This window comes from Aristolochia californica, unplaced genomic scaffold, assembly GCF_029961685.1.
Source record: "Aristolochia californica isolate CCGP_79_NKW_82.1479 unplaced genomic scaffold, dmAriCali1.0.hap1 SCAF_15, whole genome shotgun sequence".
NCBI lineage: Eukaryota > Viridiplantae > Streptophyta > Magnoliopsida > Piperales > Aristolochiaceae > Aristolochia > Aristolochia californica.
In genome coordinates this window covers 3047999-3067357 of record NW_027181826.1, presented here as the reverse complement: position 1 = coordinate 3067357, position 19359 = coordinate 3047999, and the positions used below count along the sequence as shown (strand labels likewise).

At 33.9% G+C, this 19359-nt stretch overlaps 1 protein-coding gene across 3 annotated transcripts; it reads left to right on the top strand.

The window, feature by feature from the left end:
* The first annotated feature begins 5116 nt into the window (after window positions 1-5116).
* LOC137951895 (APO protein 4, mitochondrial-like) lies at window positions 5117-9299 on the top strand. Of its 3 annotated transcripts, XR_011112168.1 has the most exons (6): window positions 5117-5248; window positions 6421-6681; window positions 6776-7765; window positions 8061-8131; window positions 8331-8672; window positions 8795-9299. XR_011112168.1 is itself a non-coding variant. In XM_068798870.1 (3 exons), the coding sequence occupies exons 2-3, from the start codon at window positions 6428-6430 to the stop codon at window positions 7503-7505; spliced, it is 984 nt and encodes a 327-aa protein (XP_068654971.1). In that variant the 5' UTR covers window positions 5117-5248; window positions 6421-6427; the 3' UTR covers window positions 7506-7966. The 3 variants fall into 3 exon arrangements, 1 of the variants encoding a protein (XP_068654971.1); XR_011112169.1 differs by lacking the exons at window positions 8061-8131; window positions 8795-9299 and having other exon boundaries at window positions 8331-8341; XM_068798870.1 differs by lacking the exons at window positions 8061-8131; window positions 8331-8672; window positions 8795-9299 and having other exon boundaries at window positions 6776-7966.
* The last annotated feature ends 10060 nt before the right edge of the window (window positions 9300-19359 follow it).

Sequence of the window (19359 nt, the reverse complement as noted above, 5' to 3'; positions counted from 1 at the left end):
GTCTTCTATTTATGTTCAGTTTCTTCATTGTGTTAGGAAATTTTTTAATATTTGGCTTTAGTTGTAAATGGGACTTGGGGTAGTTTATTTTTAATCTGATTATAATTCTCTTTATTATATATAAATGCTCATTGTACTTGGTTATAATCAAGTAAATGAATCACTTTCTTCTCCAAAAACTTAACACCAATAATAGTTAATTGGATCAAAGTAAATTGTGAAAACAAAAGTAGATGAACCCTACATAAAAATAGATGAATGCATAACAAAGAGATAAATGAAAGAGCTAAAAAGAGGTTCTCATGCCGTCAAAAGTAGAACAACGAATAGGAGCCCCCTTCAAACAAAGAAGACATAAAAAGAAAAAGAAAATTCTTATTTTCCACTTCTATTTTTGCAAATAGAGAGCAAAATGATGTGAGAAATCAGAGATTTTACCTAGACAAGATATGTCATTATTAAAGAGAGGCCACAACTGATAGGAAGAGTTTGAAATTTTTGTAAGAAATTTGAGATAAGTAAACTTATAATAAAATAGACAATTGAACCAAAGTAAATTGTACAAATGAAAGTAGATAAATGCAACACAAAAATACATGAATGCAAAAAAGATAAAATGCAAGAGCTGAAAAAGAGGTCCCCATGCTGTTGGAAGAGGAATAGTCAATGGGAGCCCCCTTCAAATAGAGAAGATAGAGAAAAATTGGAGAAGAGAAAATGAATAAAGAAAAAAAAAATTCTAGTCTTCTACTTCCTTTTTTCAAATTATTGAAGAGTAGTGTGGAAGAGTCTTACCTAACTCTCACAACAAGAATTATCACAAAGCTAGAATTAATTAGTGACGTCTAAGAGGAGTCTCATGAGAGAATCTTTCACAAAAATGTTTCAGTTAAAAGAAGTTTTACTTATTTTAGTCTTTTATTTACGTTCAGTTGTTCAATTACGCCAAGACTTATATTTAAGTTTTAGACTATGGGTGTAACTGGGACGATGCAATTGTAATCTAATTCTAATTGTTTCCTCTATTATAAATAGTGGTTCATTATACTCAAATAACAACAAGTCAATGAAATATTTCACTTTTCTAGAAATTCAACACAAATGATAAAAAAGAGAAAAATCAAAGATTATACCTAGAGTAGAGATGTCCTTATTAGACAGAGGCTCCAATTGATAGGACGCTGAGAGGGGCAAGGAGGCCCTTTCCCCCCCTAGATGAGAAGAAGAGAGGAGGAAGAAGGCTTTGTTCCACCTTGAAATCATATTGTTTGTCATGCAAAACTTAGTTGATAGAGCACCAAATGAAAGAAAATTGAAAAAAGGGAGCAAAATGAACGATATAATGGAATGTGAAAAGAGAATTTTACTTGAAAAATCGTTGAGAAAAACTCAGCAAACTTAAAACAAATAAACCTTAAAATAGAACACTCACAAAGCATAAAATGCATATTACTCCCATCATCAGACTTCCTTAATACAACTCAAAAAATATAAAAAATAAGCATCAAAAGAATAAATAAACTTAAAAATGAGAAGTGCAAAGAGGAGAGGATGGGAAAGACGTTTGTAGTTGCAAACTTGCAAGGGAGAGATGCTACAAATCAATGGCTAAGAAAAGAATAAAATAGAAATGAGAAACTAAAATAAGCAACAAATTTAAAAAAACACTAAATAAGTAGATGAAACATAAAAAACAAAAAACATGCCTTACTATACTTGGAGAGAAAACAAAACCCATGCAACAAATTAAAAACCTTAATAAGCACATAAAACCTAAATCCAAAGAAAGAACAAGTTTAAGGCATTAATGCAACACTTTCTTTTCACTAAAAACCCCTATTAATTCTAGCAAACACAATCTATAAGCACCTACCAGCCCTTCATAACATCACAAATGATTGTTATGGTGGTTCTTTACAGTGTGTAACCTAAAAAGCAACTATTTTAAAATAATAATTCTTGCAATGTAAACTATCATAAAAAAAAATTAAAAGAACCGAATAAAATTCCCAACTGGGAAAAATATTTGAAGCAAACAATTCGACTCTAAAGTAGTCTAGGTGATTAAAAATGTCCATGCAAAATAAAATGTGAAAAGTTCTGATCTCAAGGTATAGTGATCCTTGTTCATTGGTTTGTATAGACTTAATTATGCTATGAGTAAAATATAATAACAATAAATCTAAATTGCATTTATACCTCATTAAAATGTCATATAAGAAGATTCTATGTGACTCTTCTAATGCTAAATCCACAATATGCAACAAATGTAGAACACTTGCCCATGCCATTCATGAGGATGACAATAAAACAAAAATTGAAAATAGATCAGAGAGTGAAAAAAAATTATATATAAAATAAAAAGAAGCATAAAGAAAAAAAATGAAGCAAGGAAACAAGAAGAGAAGTGTTGGCCCAGGTGGCTTCCCTTTTAAGTCACGTGTATGCTCAAATACATGACAACAACGAATCTCCCATGAGATTTGGCTACATTCTAGCTCTAGCAAACCTTTTTATCTAGATTCAAAAGTTTCTAGATGAACCTATCGGGAAAAGAATAAAAATAAAAATAAAATAAAAAAGCTTACACCCTTTTTAAACTTGGAGAGAATTTTTTTCTTTGATTTGTCCAAGCCTCAAGCTTGGATTTTCTCAGCAATGCCTCTAGACCTACTACCTACAAAAGATAGGAGTGTGCACAACATCCATCATGAGTTATTTGACTGGAGTATGGAGCGATGTCTTACGGCTAGGAGTGATTTTACTTTCACTTATATTATACAAGGTGGGCCTTTTGGAAGAGATCACCAACTTGAGGGGGAGTGTTGGAATATATGGAGAATTGTTATTTTATTCGAGAAGATCTTATACACCATTTGCAACAAGTTGGACATTCATGATGTTCTCTCATCCCAGACTTGAGGGGAAGTGTTGGAAGATGGGCTCAAGCCCACAAGACCAAGGAAGACCCACACATCCAAGTGTGTTAGATGATGGACTCAAACTCATAAGACCAAGGATGACCCACACATCCAAGAGATGTGGAAGATGGGCTCAAGGCCCACAGATCAAAGAGAAGGCCCACAGGCTCCACATAGTGATGTCAGGATGGTAAATAAAGAGTCATCTCATAGAGATGATATTGATGTAATTAGTTTAAGTTATAGGGGCATAATTGTTATATTGTAATTTTATTAATTTATAAATTGAGGTTCAGGGGGAGGGTTAGGACATAAATCCATAACCTCTTCTTCCTTCTGTTTTCTCTCAATGGGTGTCCCTTCCTCTTTCTCCATGAGCTAAATCCATAGAGTCTTGAAAATCAACAAATTGTATGATTGATCAATATCCTCCTATTAGGTCTAACAAATTAAATTGATCGATCAATGTCCAAGGATTGATTGATCAATCGATTTTCCTACTGGCAAAGTATTGCATGTATGATCGATTAATGGTTTATCAATTGATCGACCATGTTTTATGTCCCTAGTTGGCAAACTTCTTTATGTTCGATCATTCTCAAGAGGTTGATCGATCATTCTTTGTATTTTTTACATTGACTAGACTTCATTGATCGATTGATCCACAGAGGATGATTGATCATGCTTTATAGCACAATTCATCCAAGTTTTGATTGATCAATCAATCACCCTTGATTGATATGCTTTATATTTTTAGCATGTGCACTTTTTGTTGATTGATCATTGGCAGATGCTGATCAATCAATCTAGTGCCAAATTGCTAAGTATGATTAGTGATTCTAACATGTTTAAAACTTATGTATGCATCGATAAAACATGTAGACAATGCAATTTTACCTAAAGCTCCAAAGATTCCCATTGTACCTCAAGTTTGAAGATTTGAAGGTGCTCTCTTACATACCTTTAATTATGTGATTTTTCTAGACTACCTAAACTCTAGTTTTCATTTCTTTGTTTCTTCTTTCCGAGGGTGCTTCTTCAAGTTGACTTTAAAAGGTAGTGAAGTTTGAGGTCTTGAGGGAGTTGCATATGAAATGCTAGATTTACCAATGTTGGATCAATTAAGTTTTGTTATCATCAAAATCAACATGGGAGTAAACTCTTGGTCAGCAAGAAGGAATCTATTTTAGTTATTTAAATGATCTGAAGTTTAATAAGTTCGTTTTAATACTCTAGGACTAGTGGCCCATTCTACCATCTTGGAAAGATAGTCTCAGTTACGAGTTTGCAACTCCCAAAAGAATTATAATCCCCTTCTTATTCTTTCCTTTGTGGCGATTTAGCTCGTGTATACTTTTCTTCCTCTATAGCTCTTTGAATCAAAATCGTTTCTTTTTGTCTCAAGTTTTTTTATGGTAACTGGATGAGTTTGTTCATTGAAATGTCTTACTTTACGTAAACTTATGCAATGAACAAGTTGATGTTCAAGATTTGGTTACCTCATCAAATAAATGATATACTACCTTTGTCTCTTATAGAAGCAACTGAGACGGGAAGGCAACAAATTGAGTGTTGGTATTTCATTCATCTAAATAGAAATTATAGATGCACTGAGGGTCAAGAGATTGATGACATTGACGAAGATGTTCTTAGTGATCTTAGTTCAGAATTGCAAAATAAAAGATAAAGCGTAACCTGGAATTCTTTGTTTGCGTTAGAAGAGTGTTGCAATCATAGAGGATGATATGATGATTGTAATAAATTTTAAAGAGTTAAAGATAGTAATATTCATAAATGACTAGTCAAAGGAAAATTGAGAGCAAATATGTCAAAGAATTCGGTAGCTTCTCTCTTCCTTTCAACTTACTCTTAGCTTCTCTCTCTGATAACCCTCCTTTTATTCATCTCCTATCTTTTGATTCCAATTTTCTCTCCCATTGAGTACCCTCATTGTTTTACTTATATGTATGGATTTTTTTAAAAATTTAAAATTTTTTAAGCTTTTAATATATTATTTATATTTTAAAATAAAAATTATATTTGTGATGCCATAACACTTCAACCGGGGTGTAACCCGGTTGGACAGGGCCTGGTCACTTCACCGGGTCGGCGACTTTAAAAAAAGGAACGGGTTAAGCCTCGAAGCATCCCATTAAGCCTTTGGTTACGCGCTTCGTCTCTCACGTGAGGTTTAAACGGTTAGTCGAGTTCGTCACTTCGTCACCCTCCCTAGATTCGCCACTCCGCTTATTTCTTTTGCATTTTTTATCAGAGGGCTTTGTTTTCTCGAATCGTGTTATCTGAAGTGAAGATCTCGCCCAGACTTGGTAAGAACCTACGCACTCTCTCCGGATTCTCTTTTTTCCTGAAGTCCGTCGTCTTGATTTGAAATACTCGTTTGCATTTTCAGTTTCATATTGAAGGTTATCCTTTCTAGGGCTTTCCTGTTCAAAATTATCCGTCTTGCATCTTGTTCTGTGGCTTCCCGTCAAAATTTTCTCTGGTTGTCCGCTGCACCGCTGTATTTTTTAACTCTTTGCGGGGGGTCACTTATTCTTACCGAATAATTTGTTTTTCTAAGAGAACTTTTCAGTTTAGCAATATTTGGTTAAAAAAATGGCGTAGTCTTTTTGGTTAATGATAGACACAATTATCTGTTATGCTGTGTGAGGTGGTGTCCTAAGTTTCAGTGAGAGGGGCTTACGTTGGATAAGCATGGTTGCGTGCAGAGCTGAGGAGCTGAGTTAAATAATAGTCTAATTAGCCAGAAAACGGTTGATAGCTTATGTTCGTTCATGATTTCGGGATAGGACAGAAGTCACGTATCATTTCTTGCTTGTTATTTGGATAATGTACTGCAGACACTATCTTGCTTCTCACTCACTGTAATTGGTTAAGTGCCCTGACAGTTGTGCTTTTAGTGTTGCTTCCCTTTCTTGTTATTGCTGAAGTCATATTACCTGGCTAGCCACTTTGAAAAAGAAGCAGGTGCATGATCCAGTATGCCATGAGATTTCTGGAGTGGTCTTAGGATTGTTTTCCTTCTAGACGATTGCTGTTCTATGGGGTCTGCAAGTTGGAAATTATCCCTCTCTTAAATATATATATATATATATATATATATATATATGAATTGACTCTTCAAGACAATATTTTAAAAGAAAGTGTCCAGCTGGAGTCATAAAGGAAATGTTTTGGTAAAATGTGTCTCTTGCTGGCAATCATTCAGAAGATTGTAGAAAAAAGCTCAAATTTTCTATATCTTGATTATCTCATGTTGATCTATAAGAAGTGTGTTATTCTAGATGGAAGTCTCATAGTATTTAATTTGGACATTCTTTTTTCGTAGGGAATAGTGCATTGTTGTTGGTGAATGAATAGATATGTATGTTTCCGTTTCTTTATCTGTATCTGATGTTGTTTACATATTGCTCTTGATGTGATTGCTTCTGCCATTTGCTTCTCAACATTTACTCGAGCATCTTGGTCCTTGCTGCAGTTTCTCCATGGCCTACTTGAGGAAACTCATGCTGCTTGCTCAGCATGATGCTAATAATCATTTCATGCAATCTAGATCTTACAGCTCAAGAATGGATTGGAGCAAGCTTCGTCCTATGATTCTTACAAGAATTAAAAATAGGGCAAAGAATTATCCTGTGAAGGATATGGTTCCTGTTGCATATGATGTGCTTATTGCTAGAGCGCAACTTATTAAAGGGGTTTCATCTCTTCTCAATGTTATCCCAATCAAGGCATGCAAGTAAGCAAGCATAGATCCTCAGCTATTTAAGTGGAAGTCTGTGGCTTAGAGATCGATATGTTTGATCATTTTAAGCAGTTGAAATATCTTGCAGGTTTTGCCCTGAGATTCATGTGGGTCAGAGTGGCCACCTGATCAAGACCTGCCATGGACCCAGGTGCAATTGCAAAAACCGTACTCACTGTTGGATTGATGGCAACCTGAATGATGTCCTTGTCCGAATTGAATCCTTTCACCTTAATAACATGTTCCAAGATGTCATAAAACATGAGCAGATATTTGATTTTCACCGAATTCCAGCAGTTCTTGAACTATGCTACCAAGCTGGAGTAGATATCTCTGATGAAATTCTTTATGCCACCAATGAGATACCAGAAACCAATAATGTTACTGCTTCAACTGATGAACTGAGATCAGTTGCACAAGTGACTTTAGAGGCATGGGAAAGGCTGAGATTAGGAGTTAAAAAGCTTTTACTTGTTTACCCAGCAAAGGTTTGTGAATACTGTTCAGAAGTTCATGTGGGACCTTCAGGACATACAGCTCGGCTCTGTGGGGTCTTTAAGTATGAAGGTTGGAGGGGAACTCACTTTTGGAAGAAGGCCGAGGTGGATAATCTGGTGCCCCCAAAAGTTGTGTGGCACATGAGGCCTCAAGACCCTCCTGTCCTCTTGGATAGTGGGAGGGGGTACTATGGACACGCACCAGCTGTCATTGAATTGTGTGTGCAAGCAGGGGCTTCTGTGCCAAAAATTTATCACTGTATGATGAAAGTTAAGGGTTTTACTCTTGAGAGTGCCATCAGGGCAGGATTTGCTCATTGATCAATAAACTGATTCAAATGACCATGAGTAAAAGGCTGAGAATGATATGAGTGAAACGTCAAGCTGAATATTCTACCTCAAAGGGGTTTGGTGGAGTTCGAATTAACCATGAATTTTTAGCTTCAGACCAAAACTGTTGGACAAAGTGATAACTCTACTGGCACTTCCGAACCTTTATCAGGCTGGAAGGAGTGAGGTGGACTACTGCTTTAATGGACAGGATTCATCTGTTGTACATGGGTGATGTGAATATTAAAACGGTAATCAGTTCATTTATGGGAAAATTGTCAAATTTAAGCACATTTTTGGACGTCATGTTTGTGTTTTTTTTTCTCAGCATTTGTATACCCATTAAAGGGTGCTTGTCGTGTGCATTCTTCACTATGTTCTCTTGGGGGAAGAATATATCGTGTGAGACTGATTTCTGAACAAGCATCTAATAAATATGTGTTTGTGCTCTATTTTTCCATCTGGTGGAAAAACTTGGTTACACATCTACTTGTGCAAGTAGGAAGCACTTCTATAGAATATGATGATCTCATCTTGTAGCCGCAGCTGGAGGCTAAAACTTTACTTGGCAAGTCCAGAAAGAAGAACCCCTGGAATTAAAGATTCAAAAAGAAATGGTATCAAGAAATCTTTGTTTTGGATTTTTGTATTCAATTTTAATTATATCCTCGTGATTTTCAATGCTTGTATTCAGAATGATGGACAAAATGATCAATATAAAAAGGGTCCAATTAACAGTTAACATCATTTGGAGATCGTTCTAACATGTCTCATGGAATTCAGTATTGATGCTTTAATTCTTCTCTTGTCACACAGGAACGAGTCTGCTGTGATGCCTCTCTTTAAACCAGTAACAGTTAACTTTTTGGCAGCTTTGGCTATTGTAAGGCAGTGAATGTGTGTTTTCAAGTATGGCTATTGAGGCTTGAGGCTGTTTCTCTACTAGGCCACGTACATAGTGTTATTGGGGCTGTCAATACTTCAGGTAAATCACTTAGATATTAGTGGTTAAGAGCCATTCTGTCCATGAGGTTATACCAGACATACAGGGATAGGCCTCTGATTCAAGATCAATGAGTTATATTCAAATATTTAACTGATGGTCTTGGGGATTGTTATCTGCACTTGGCTATGATACCAAGTCAGTTCCAGCAACATGTTAGTAAAACTTTATACCTTGAAACACATCATTATATTTTTGGATTGTCAAGGATGAAATTAGTTTTATATAGATGTAGTTAAGCTAGTTAATCTACTTTTGTTTGCTTTGTTTTAATTAGGCTTGGGCATCTCGTTGTTGGGTACGACACCGGGACTCTTGAAGTAAGATACATACTGGCCATGGTGTAGCTGCCTTCTATTGTGTTCTCTGCTTTTCTCTAGCCCCCGTTTATACAGCTGATGAGGCTTTGATGGAGAAAGAAATTGGGGGAAAATGAAGTTGCAAAGACTTAACCAGTGGGATGTGGAGCACCTATGGTTTCAGTTTCTGAGTCCAATCTCTTGCTATTATTATTGCAACCTATCTAGGGCTAAGGTTGCTGAGGCTTTTGCCATTTTTCTGATCACTTTGAACGGTGTTGCATGAGTCCTGGAAAAGATTAATTAGTCTTGTAATATGGTTAGGCAATACAGAACAAGGAGAGATATTGAGTTCAGATTATGCGACTCTCTTAGGTTTTATGAGTAGATTTGTGGCTTCTCAAAACAGTTCCTTCATTTAGTTATCCTTTTCATGGAATACTCCTACCTTTATTAACAATATTCATTTGTTATTTGCCTTGTTTGTTGAGGATTGGCATTTTCTTGGACCTGAATGTTTAAAATTATCCATCTCACCATATTTTCTAACTTATTTTTAAAAAATGTGTTATTTATTGTGCTTTCACTTGAACTGTGGCCATCAAAAAGGCTAATTGACACTTCAATTTAAATATAAATCATGATATTGCAACAAAAATGATTAAAAAATACTTTACTTGTTGGTAAAAAACACAATATTGTAAATCATTCTCAATGGATTTTGATGAAACCAGAGTCCAAATGCTCGTAAAAGCGAGATCTATCTAATGTATAAATCAATTTGAACAAAAACATAATAGAATAAATATTATGCAAAAATTTATCGTCAAACAAAAAACAGGTAAATTCATACCATTGACTCTAATACCATAAGAAAATTTTGAACAAAAATGAAATTGAAGACGAAAGGAACAAAAGGCACAAAATAATTTACGTGGTTCAACCCTTGGAGACTAATCTACATATGGAAAGAGAGAGAGAGAATTTTTATTAAATCAGGATAAAATTTTACGTCAATATAAACTTATTTATAGGTTAAAGATGAATTTTCTTAATTTAAAAAATTAAAATCAATCAAATTTTTTATCTTGATTGATTTGTCATTAATTTCCTAATTTATTATATAATTAATTTCTAAAAATATTTAATTTTGAAAAATAACTTCTCTCTTAACACTTTATAAGTTTGTATGAAAATTTTATCTTAGGAGAATTTATAAAACTTGTCGTTGTGCATGTTGAGGTTGTCTGTAAAGGATGTTATGAATCAGACGCCCTAATTCTAAACTAACGAGATCGATAATAATAATCACGAAAGAAAAGAAAAGCAAGCATGAAAAAACAACAAGACTTATACAGGTTCACTTCAAGGTGAGACTACATCTTGTCTTCTGCCGTTGTAGTAATCCACTATAAAGATTAAATAATTTATAAGAGAAATAGTACATACTTATAAGTGTTTTCTCTAACCTCTCTCGGGCTACAACTCCAGCTCCTTCTCGGTGATGAGAAATAATAATGACGCCCTTCAATTATAAAGAGAAAATTAGGGCAACCGTGATACAAGAGTAAAATTCCCAAACTGCCCTTAATGAAACAACAATTAATATATCGTGGATTGGGTGGGGGCTCCGCCCCCACACCCTCGGGAGGGGGGCTTCCCACCCCCTAGAAGATCAATCCGCGTATCCACTCAGCGTTTAACAATCTCCCACTTGGATACTAATCCATCATCAATATATCTTCTACAACGGCAAAGACACTCAATCCTCAGAGAAAAGTCCAACTGAAGTTACACACAACTTTAGTTTCTCAATTTTATCAGTCTTTATCAACATATCAGCCGAATTCTAATTTCCTTGAATCTTCTCAAGTGCTAAGACTCCATCCTCCAGAGTCGATCTGATGAAGTGATAAAGCACCTGTATGTACTTTATTCTGACATGATAAACGGGATTCTTTGCTAAATGAATAACACTCTAACTGTCACAACACAACACATTCTTCCCATGCTTGGGACCTAATTCTTCCCAGAAAGACTGCAACCATATTATCTCTTTGTTGGATTCAGTCATAGCATATATTCTGCCTCAGTAGTGGAAAAAGCAACTATCTTTTACAACTTAGAAACCCAACTAACTATTGTACCACCCAATGCGTATATATATCTATTGGCACTCTTCCTGCCATCAATGTTTCCAGTCATGTCAGCATATACATAAGCATGTAATCCCAAGTTCGACTTTCTAAAACGTAAGACTGAGTCTGTAGTTACTCTCAAATACCTGAGAATCCACTTCACTACTTTCCAGTGTTGCTTACCTAAATTACTCATACATCTACTCACAACTCTCACTGCATGAGCTATGTCTGGTCTAGTGCACACCATGACATACATGAGACTGCCAATAGTAGAAGTATAAGGCACATTTGTCATGTTGGCTCGCTTCTGCTCTATAGAAGGTGATTGCTCCTTAGATAGCCTAAAGTGACTAGCCAACAGAGTACTTACTGGTTTTGCATCATTCATGTTGAATATGTTCAACACCTTCTTCTCATATTCTTCTTGTGATAATTTCAAGACATCAATGTCCTTAGAAATCTTCATCCCAAGGAATTGTTTTGCAACACCAAATCCTTCATTGCAAACTTCTTGGACAACTCTATTTTTAACTTTTCTATTTCCCGTTTGCAAACACCTGCTATCAATATGTCATCAACATATAGTAGTAGAATGATATAGGAGTCATCAAGCTTCTTCACATAATAACAATGATCTGTTTGGCACCTCAAGAAACCATTACTACTCATAATGGTGTCAAATTTCTTATACCACTATCTTAGAGTTTGTTTAAGACCATACAAGCTCTTTTGAAATTTGCACACCATTTTCTCCTTTCCTTGTGCTTTGAAGCCCTGTGGCTGCATCATGTAGATTTCTTCCTCCAAATCACCATGAAGAAAGGCTATATTTACGTCCAACTGCTCTAAGTGCAAGTCTTCATTCGCCACTAGTCCAAGCACTATTCTAATAGTAGTCAATTTCACTACTAGAGAGAAAAATTTAGTGTAGTCAATGCCGTATTTTTTTTGAAAGCCTTTTACCACTAGTCTTGCCTTGTATCGCTTGCTGCCATCATGTTCGTCTTTTATTTGGTGCACCCATTTATTCTGCAAGGCCTTCTTCTCTTTTGGTAACTCAGTCAATTGCCATGTCTGATATGATAACAAAGAATCCATCTCGTCCCGTATGGCCAACTCCCACTTGGTTGATTCATCAGCTTGCATGACTTCCTCATAACTCTCTGGTTCACCTTTATCGGTCAATAAAATATAATTCAATGCGTGGAAGTACCTCTGTGGTAGTCTACTAGTTTTGACAGATCTTCTGAGTTCAATCACAGGAATATCCTGATTTAGTTATGGGGGTATGTTTTCTTGGTCTTCCTAAGCGATATTCTCCATCTCAATAACTGTAAGATATCTCAACTGAATCACTTCAGACTTCTTGGCTTCATCACTTGTGCTCTCAGACTTTGTGCTCAACATGTATGCGAAAGTCGATCTGTGTAGGGCGTTGATTAGGCTCCACAACTTAACAAAAAAAAAAGATTGGAATATGTGGTGGTGTATTGTTCTAAGTAGTGTTTAGAAGAGCATTGTGGCATCAACATATATCATCTTATTTTACTCTTATGTTACCAAAATATAGTTCTTTCTTTTGGCTTAGACAAAAAAGTTGAACTTGGATTGATATAATGTGGGAGGAGTTGTGAATTACAAATAAGTAGCAACTCTTATCTCTTGGATTAGTTGTTTTATGATTTTTCATTTGCTGGATTAGAAGCTATGTGTGCATATGTAGTGTCTGCTTCTAAGATTTCATCATACACTATTGCGGTGAATGAACCTTTGAATTTGGATTAAAAATTTGATATGGAACAAGAGTGCATGATCTTATTTACCTTCACCTCATTTAGAAGTGTGGGTTTGTTTGTCTTCTTTAGTTAAAGAGCTATGAACATTTGGACCCTCGGTACCTGGGGTTAAGTATTGACTAATTAAACAAATGTATGGTAGTGTTGTTAGACGAATGGTAAAATCATGTTGGTTTCTATTATTTTGATGATAACAAAATGGGTAGTTTGAAAGTGTGCTACTAATGGTTTATCAATATATTTTAGACACATGCATTTTAGCACAAATACTATGAGATCAATGGCAAAAGCTCAAGACAAAAAAATGATCAATCAAGTTGCCAAGTCAAAATCCACCACATGGTTTTCTTTGTTTATCTAGTGATAGTAAACATGTTGTTATGTGTTTTCTTATGAATATTGTTTTCATTTTTCATGTTATGTTTGGATTATTGGGGTGCTATGAGATTGCCTTTGCCATGTGGTGAGCTGATTTTTGGTGTATACTATTATCCACCACATGGCTTTTTTTGTTTTTTTTATTATGAATATGTAATATGTTCTTTTGTTGCAATATATTACTCTTACTAATGGAGTAGTAAATTGTGAGGCACATCGTTGGGGCTTGGTGCTTATATCTTATTTAGGTTAAATGTTAGGATCTAGGGGGGATTTTTTACTTAGGACTTCTTATGTCCTTAAGTTGTGGGTGGAGTGCAAAGAAAATAGTCATTATTAGAGTTTTTAGGTTTTATAGACTAATGTCTTCTTATTTTATCATATTCTTTTCAGAGTGTGTAGTTTTTAGTATATATTTTGTTGTCTTTGGGTGATACAAATGGGTCAGAAATTTCTTGTGTTACACATGATTGTTACTTTCTATAAATTAGGATGTGAAGGAAATTTTTATAATGATGGAATCATGGTGAAGAGTTGCTCATCATAAAGTTAAAAAGGAAGAAATGGAAGAATGGAGGATGGTTGAACAAAAACGAGGCAATAGGTGAGATAAATTTTGTTTTGCATATTTATCATGACGTTCTAATACTATATCAAATCAAAGCAAAAACACAAGAAAAACTTACACAAAGAAGAAGCTTAGAAAATGACAAGAACTCTAGCTATGTACGTAAATAGCCAACAAAACACATTTATGTTATGGAGTTTTAGGGCATGAAATATTTCAAACCATGTTTTAGTTGTATGCATATAAATGTTTTATGATGGTAAATACCTTAGAATAGCCTATATCATACTTAAATGTCAAAATAGTATATTGGCATATGGCATGATCGATCGACCTATATGGGCTTGACCAATCATCCAAAATACAATTTGGCATAACCTATAAAGCATGATCCATCATTGGCTCAAGTATGATCGATCACACAAATGCGGTCAGGAAGATGCAATAAAGCATGATCAATCATCCCCTGTTGCATGATCGGTCTGACAAAACTTTGAATAGAATTGGTTTGATTGATCAATGAGTTTTTTGAAGGGTTGAAAACTTATTGATTGATGTCATGATCGTTTAATAAGCTTAGAGAACACAAAAAAATATATCCATTATACATAGTTGATTGATCATACCTTTGCATTGATTGATCAACAGTTTTTGTAGTTTTTTTTTTAAATGGTAAAAAAAGGCTAGTTTGGCAAGGAAATTTATAAACAGGCCTCCAAAGTTGTAGAGGACCAAGAGTTGAGCTTATATTGACAAACCAAACCTCTGTAAAAATATCAGAGCTTCAAATTTTAATTTTACCCTTTTGAAGAGAAAAACTCCAAATTTGCCTAGAATTTTCAATCTCTTTTCACATTCTTTGCATTCAAAATTTCATCAAGCTGCTATACAATTCAGTTCATTTGCTTAAAGATTTAGGCTTGGATCTCACTAAGAGAAGAGTTATTTCTCGAAAAGAAAGTTGTAAGTTTGATTTTATTCTTTTGTATTTTAACTTGGGGAGAGTTTAATTTGTAAATTGGAGATTATACTTAGCTTAAAGAGAACCTAAATCTTTTTGGAATTTTTAGCTAATAGAGCATATTAGCAGATTTTTTTTCCGAAGAAGAGTTCTTGGGCAGTGACTACCAAAGTCTCCTTGTGACGTGTGCCTTTTTATTGTTTGTCTTCTATTTTATTTATCACACTATGCGCTTAAATTTTTATTTAAGAATCTTAATTTACCCCCTTCTTGAGAAACCACCTAGGGTAACAATTGGTAACCGAGTAGGCTTAAATCATTTGAAATAAAAAATTACATTTGGTTTCATCTAATTGATTTCATGCCATCTCAAGACATAATGTTCCAAGATGGTCATGATCCCTATTTCGTACCCATGCTTGATAGTTCATAATACCATTAGTGGATAATTAGAATAGAATTTGTCTTACAATCCTTTGAATTTAAATCATAGGAAGTAATAATTAATGAATCCTTCAATCCCATCCTAAAATGTAAATGAAGGATTATTCCTAAACAAATATGTGATTGAGATGACTTACACATTGTAAAAATTGATGGCAATGCTAAGGCTATATTCTTAGTTCCTTAAGTGATGAATTTGTAGATTTTTTTATCTTGTAAATCAACAAAGGATTTATGAAATAAACTAGAATCTAATTTGTCTAAGAACATTGAATGTAGCACTTCGCACTCCGAGTGCACTAGACATAGTGACATTATAGGCATTGAACAATGTATTCACTTCTGTTTAGTTGGAAACATCATCTCAACTAGAAATGAGACTTCAGAAAGTGATAATTAAGAGGATTTGAACAAGGAAGAACTTATGAAATAACCATATGAATTCACGTCCTCACTTAGAAGAAAAGAAAAACATAACAAATTTTAAAATTAAAAAAGAAATTGAGACTTTGAAAATTAATTGTTTCTCCAAGCTAGAAGAGCTTAGAGAAGAAAATTATAGGCTCATTTCAGAATGTGAGATACATGAACTCCACTCTTACATATCTATGAGAATATCAAGAAGAAAACAAAATACTAAAATCCTACAAATGGGTAGTTGAAGGAAAATAACTTAACTTATCCCATGCTTTAGATAAATTGACTTTAGGAAAAGTTCCTCCTCTAGATAAATCAGAATATCAAACAAAAAATATGAGAATCGCGGGACTTGGAGCTAAGGTCCATGAGACTAGAATGGAAATAAAATTTAGAAGTTCTCGTAGGACAAATGTGGCAAAAGCCACAATATCTATGCATAATGATTTATGTTATATATGTGGAACCATAGACCACTAAACATTTGAGTGCTCAGCTAGAAGACCAAAACTCAAAGTAGTGAAGGAAATTTAGATTCCCAAGGGAAGCCTAAATTTGTCTTCAAATGTTGAGATGGTGGGTCCCAAACAAAATTTGGGTACCAAAGGTCACTTGAACTTCAAACAAGGAGTGTATTCTCAGAGCCAAGCTTTATAGTAAATGAAAATCACCTTAATAGTTTGTCGAACATGAATTATACAAATGAGACTTTATAATTGGTATTCATTTCAATGCAGAGATTCATATATGAGACTTGGTTTTGAGGATTGATTTAATGATAATTTCATCATTTAACGTCATATATCAATCCTTGACTAGTTTATGTAGACTTGGAATCTCTATGAAAATCAAAATTCTATATAAACTAGCACTTTGGTAGTCATAGACTTAAGGAGCATTAGATTTTCATTAGCCAATGACATGTCAAAGAAATACAATATTATTACTCAACCCAATCTAAATTTTGTTGGAAATAACATTTGTTGTTCTTAAGACTGTGCATATTTGTAAGAATGTGATTAACCTTAATTAATATTTCTTGTTAAATTAAGTGGTTATGGCTCAAGAGATTGACTCATGTTAACATGGATATTTTGAATTCATATTTTCAAATTCATGTCATATCTTAATCAATACAAGTGATTGATATGAATCCACCTATACCCAACTAGAACAACTAGCCTCAAGGGAATAAGGCCTACTCACTAAGTCGTACAAGATAAACTCTCTAAAATGAGCAACTTTTCTTGCTCAAATGTTGATGCATTCCTTACCTTCTCGTAGCTTCAAACAAGAATTCATAATTGAGAAAAGATTATGCATCTTGTCTTTTAGTGTCTAGAGAACTTAACAAGTCATTCTTGGATATTAGATACCGTCTACCTTATGGTATGTTGGATTCGGTCCTCAATTATAAGCACCCACTTTCATTAATAGGATAGATAACACTTTAATGGTTCCTATGATCAATCCGATAAAGGTTGCCTTAGGTGACTCTCTATGAGTGATATCTGTTAGAATCACTGATTTGTTACTTTTCTATGAATCAACTTGGCATTTTCATCCAAGAAACCTTATAACCCACATTCCAGGATAGTTGTTTTATTTTCACCGGTTTGCCTAAAAATAAATTGGATTGATTTAGAGTGTGCTAAGACATGTGAAATAAATCAAGGTTATCACTATCCAAGGATTTAGGTTAAATGTCAATTAATTGAAACCCTATTGACAATAATGTTATAGAGATTAATATTCATTCTGTTAGTGGTTGGTGGAGTTGTATTAGCAATATGACATTACTCAAAAATGATGTTTTAAGGTTGATATCTCTCACTGTCTACATGATCATTACCAAGGAATTTAACATTTCTAGATTCAAAAAACCTAGTGGTGGGAAGGATAATTAAATCTATATCTCTTAAACTTTTCAACATAACCTACAAAATATGTACTAATCATCCTAGAGTCTTAACTTTTTTTCTTATGGATTATAAACATGAACTTCAGTTAGGCAACAACCGCAAATGAGTATACAATTTCAACTCAATTTCCAACTTTTTCATAACTCAAATGATGTTTTAGAGGCCACTATAGTTAGAACTAGGTTTAATATGTACATAGTTATTATTTCTAACATATCACAACTCCTCATACATTTATGTTTATGGTTGAATCTACTAACCCTTAATATAGGGCACGTATAAACCGAAATCAATAAAATTAAGAGAAGAAAGTATCTCGTTATTTTCTAATGTTTTGATTCTGTCAATGGAACTATGTCTTATGTCATAACATAGAACATTTTTCATTTATAACACAAATTTTAATACCAACATTATGATAGCCATCAAGCTACTTAGAAACATAATTATTTAAATAAATTTTGAAAAAAAATCATCATCTATTGTACCATTGCCAATTACAAGTGGGTTTTTCAATAAAGTAAAAGAAATACTAGAAAATTGAATTGAAAAATAGAATAATGTAAGCCTTTGTACAAAAATTAAATTTATGAAAAAGTTTAAAATATAAAATATTCTTTCTAAATCAAAAATATAACTAGTACTTAAAATGAGTCTGTTTGTCCCGATTGCTTCCACATGTGAATGCATTTGATTGCCTAAACAGATGCTTCGTTCACTGTCCATCGATTACTTTCTATTTAAGAAGTCTTGCATGATATTTGCAACATGGATTGTACAACCAAAATCAATTCACATGTGTTATAACATATTTCAATCATATTAGATTCAAACATACAAAAATGTGAAATTATCTGAAATCCATTTTGATGTGTTCCTTCTTCATTATGAAAGAAACATCAGACAACTTCATTATTTATCAGAATGGATAAGAGTTACGCTTTTTGCCTTTTGCTTAATAGTTTTTTTTTTTTCCATGTATCATCTTATGTGCATTTTCTCCTGAATCAATCTCTATTCTTATTGAACATAAATGGCAAGAAGATCATTGATTGACCATTTTTCTTTATGTATATATAATTTGAAGGGCCCGAACTAGGACGATCGATGGTTCAGAATAAGGTGCACTTAGAAAGATTCAAGTATTTCAATCTCAAGTGATTTGAGTTGAGCAATTGTCCCTCATTTGCATTATATGCTTGGGCATACCTCGAGTGCTAGTGAGTTTCATGGATGATAATTGTGCTATTATTTAAGCACTCAAATGAAGCAAAATTTTATCCTTCCAAACCTTGCAAATTATCACCACTCAGATAAGGGATTTCAGATGAATGTTCAAAGATCATAAAAAATTGAAACAACTGCAAGTAATAAATAAATAATTCAATCATGCTTATATTATACAAAATTGAGGCACATCAAATTACACATATATGGTATGTTTACCCATGCAAGTTGTACTAAAATAAATATGAATCAACATATCACTAAAATGTGCCTATATGATTCATAATTGAACTTTTATGATGATAGTAAAAATTAATCATATTTCTCGATACCTATGAGTTAATCAAGAGATAATATATTTTTTTATTTCATCCTAATTAAATATGAAAATACTAAAAATTTCCCTATGGGGTAAGATAATTGTAAAAATATATTTTACAATTTGATGTCATTTATTTTATATGTGAGGTATATGTTTAGTAACAAGACTTGATGTATGCATTGGCTACACTTCAACTACATACATATTAATCACAGAACCGGTCCGGTCCTGTCCTAAAATCCAGAACCGGATCTGGTTCAATTGGGTCGAGCTGGAGGATAACCTTCTTCCTCCAGCCGTCCAAAACCCTAACTTTTTATTTCCGTCGCGAGCGTTATCGCAAACCATGGCAGGAACGGTGCCCGTC

Coding starts and splice junctions, on each gene's coding strand:
- LOC137951895 (XM_068798870.1), top strand. CDS start 6,428: ATGGCCTACTTGAGGAAACTCATGCTGCTTGCTCAGCATGATGCTAAT. Junction 6,682..6,775: donor ATCCCAATCAAGGCATGCAA/GTAAGCAAGCAT, acceptor AATATCTTGCAG/GTTTTGCCCTGAGATTCATG.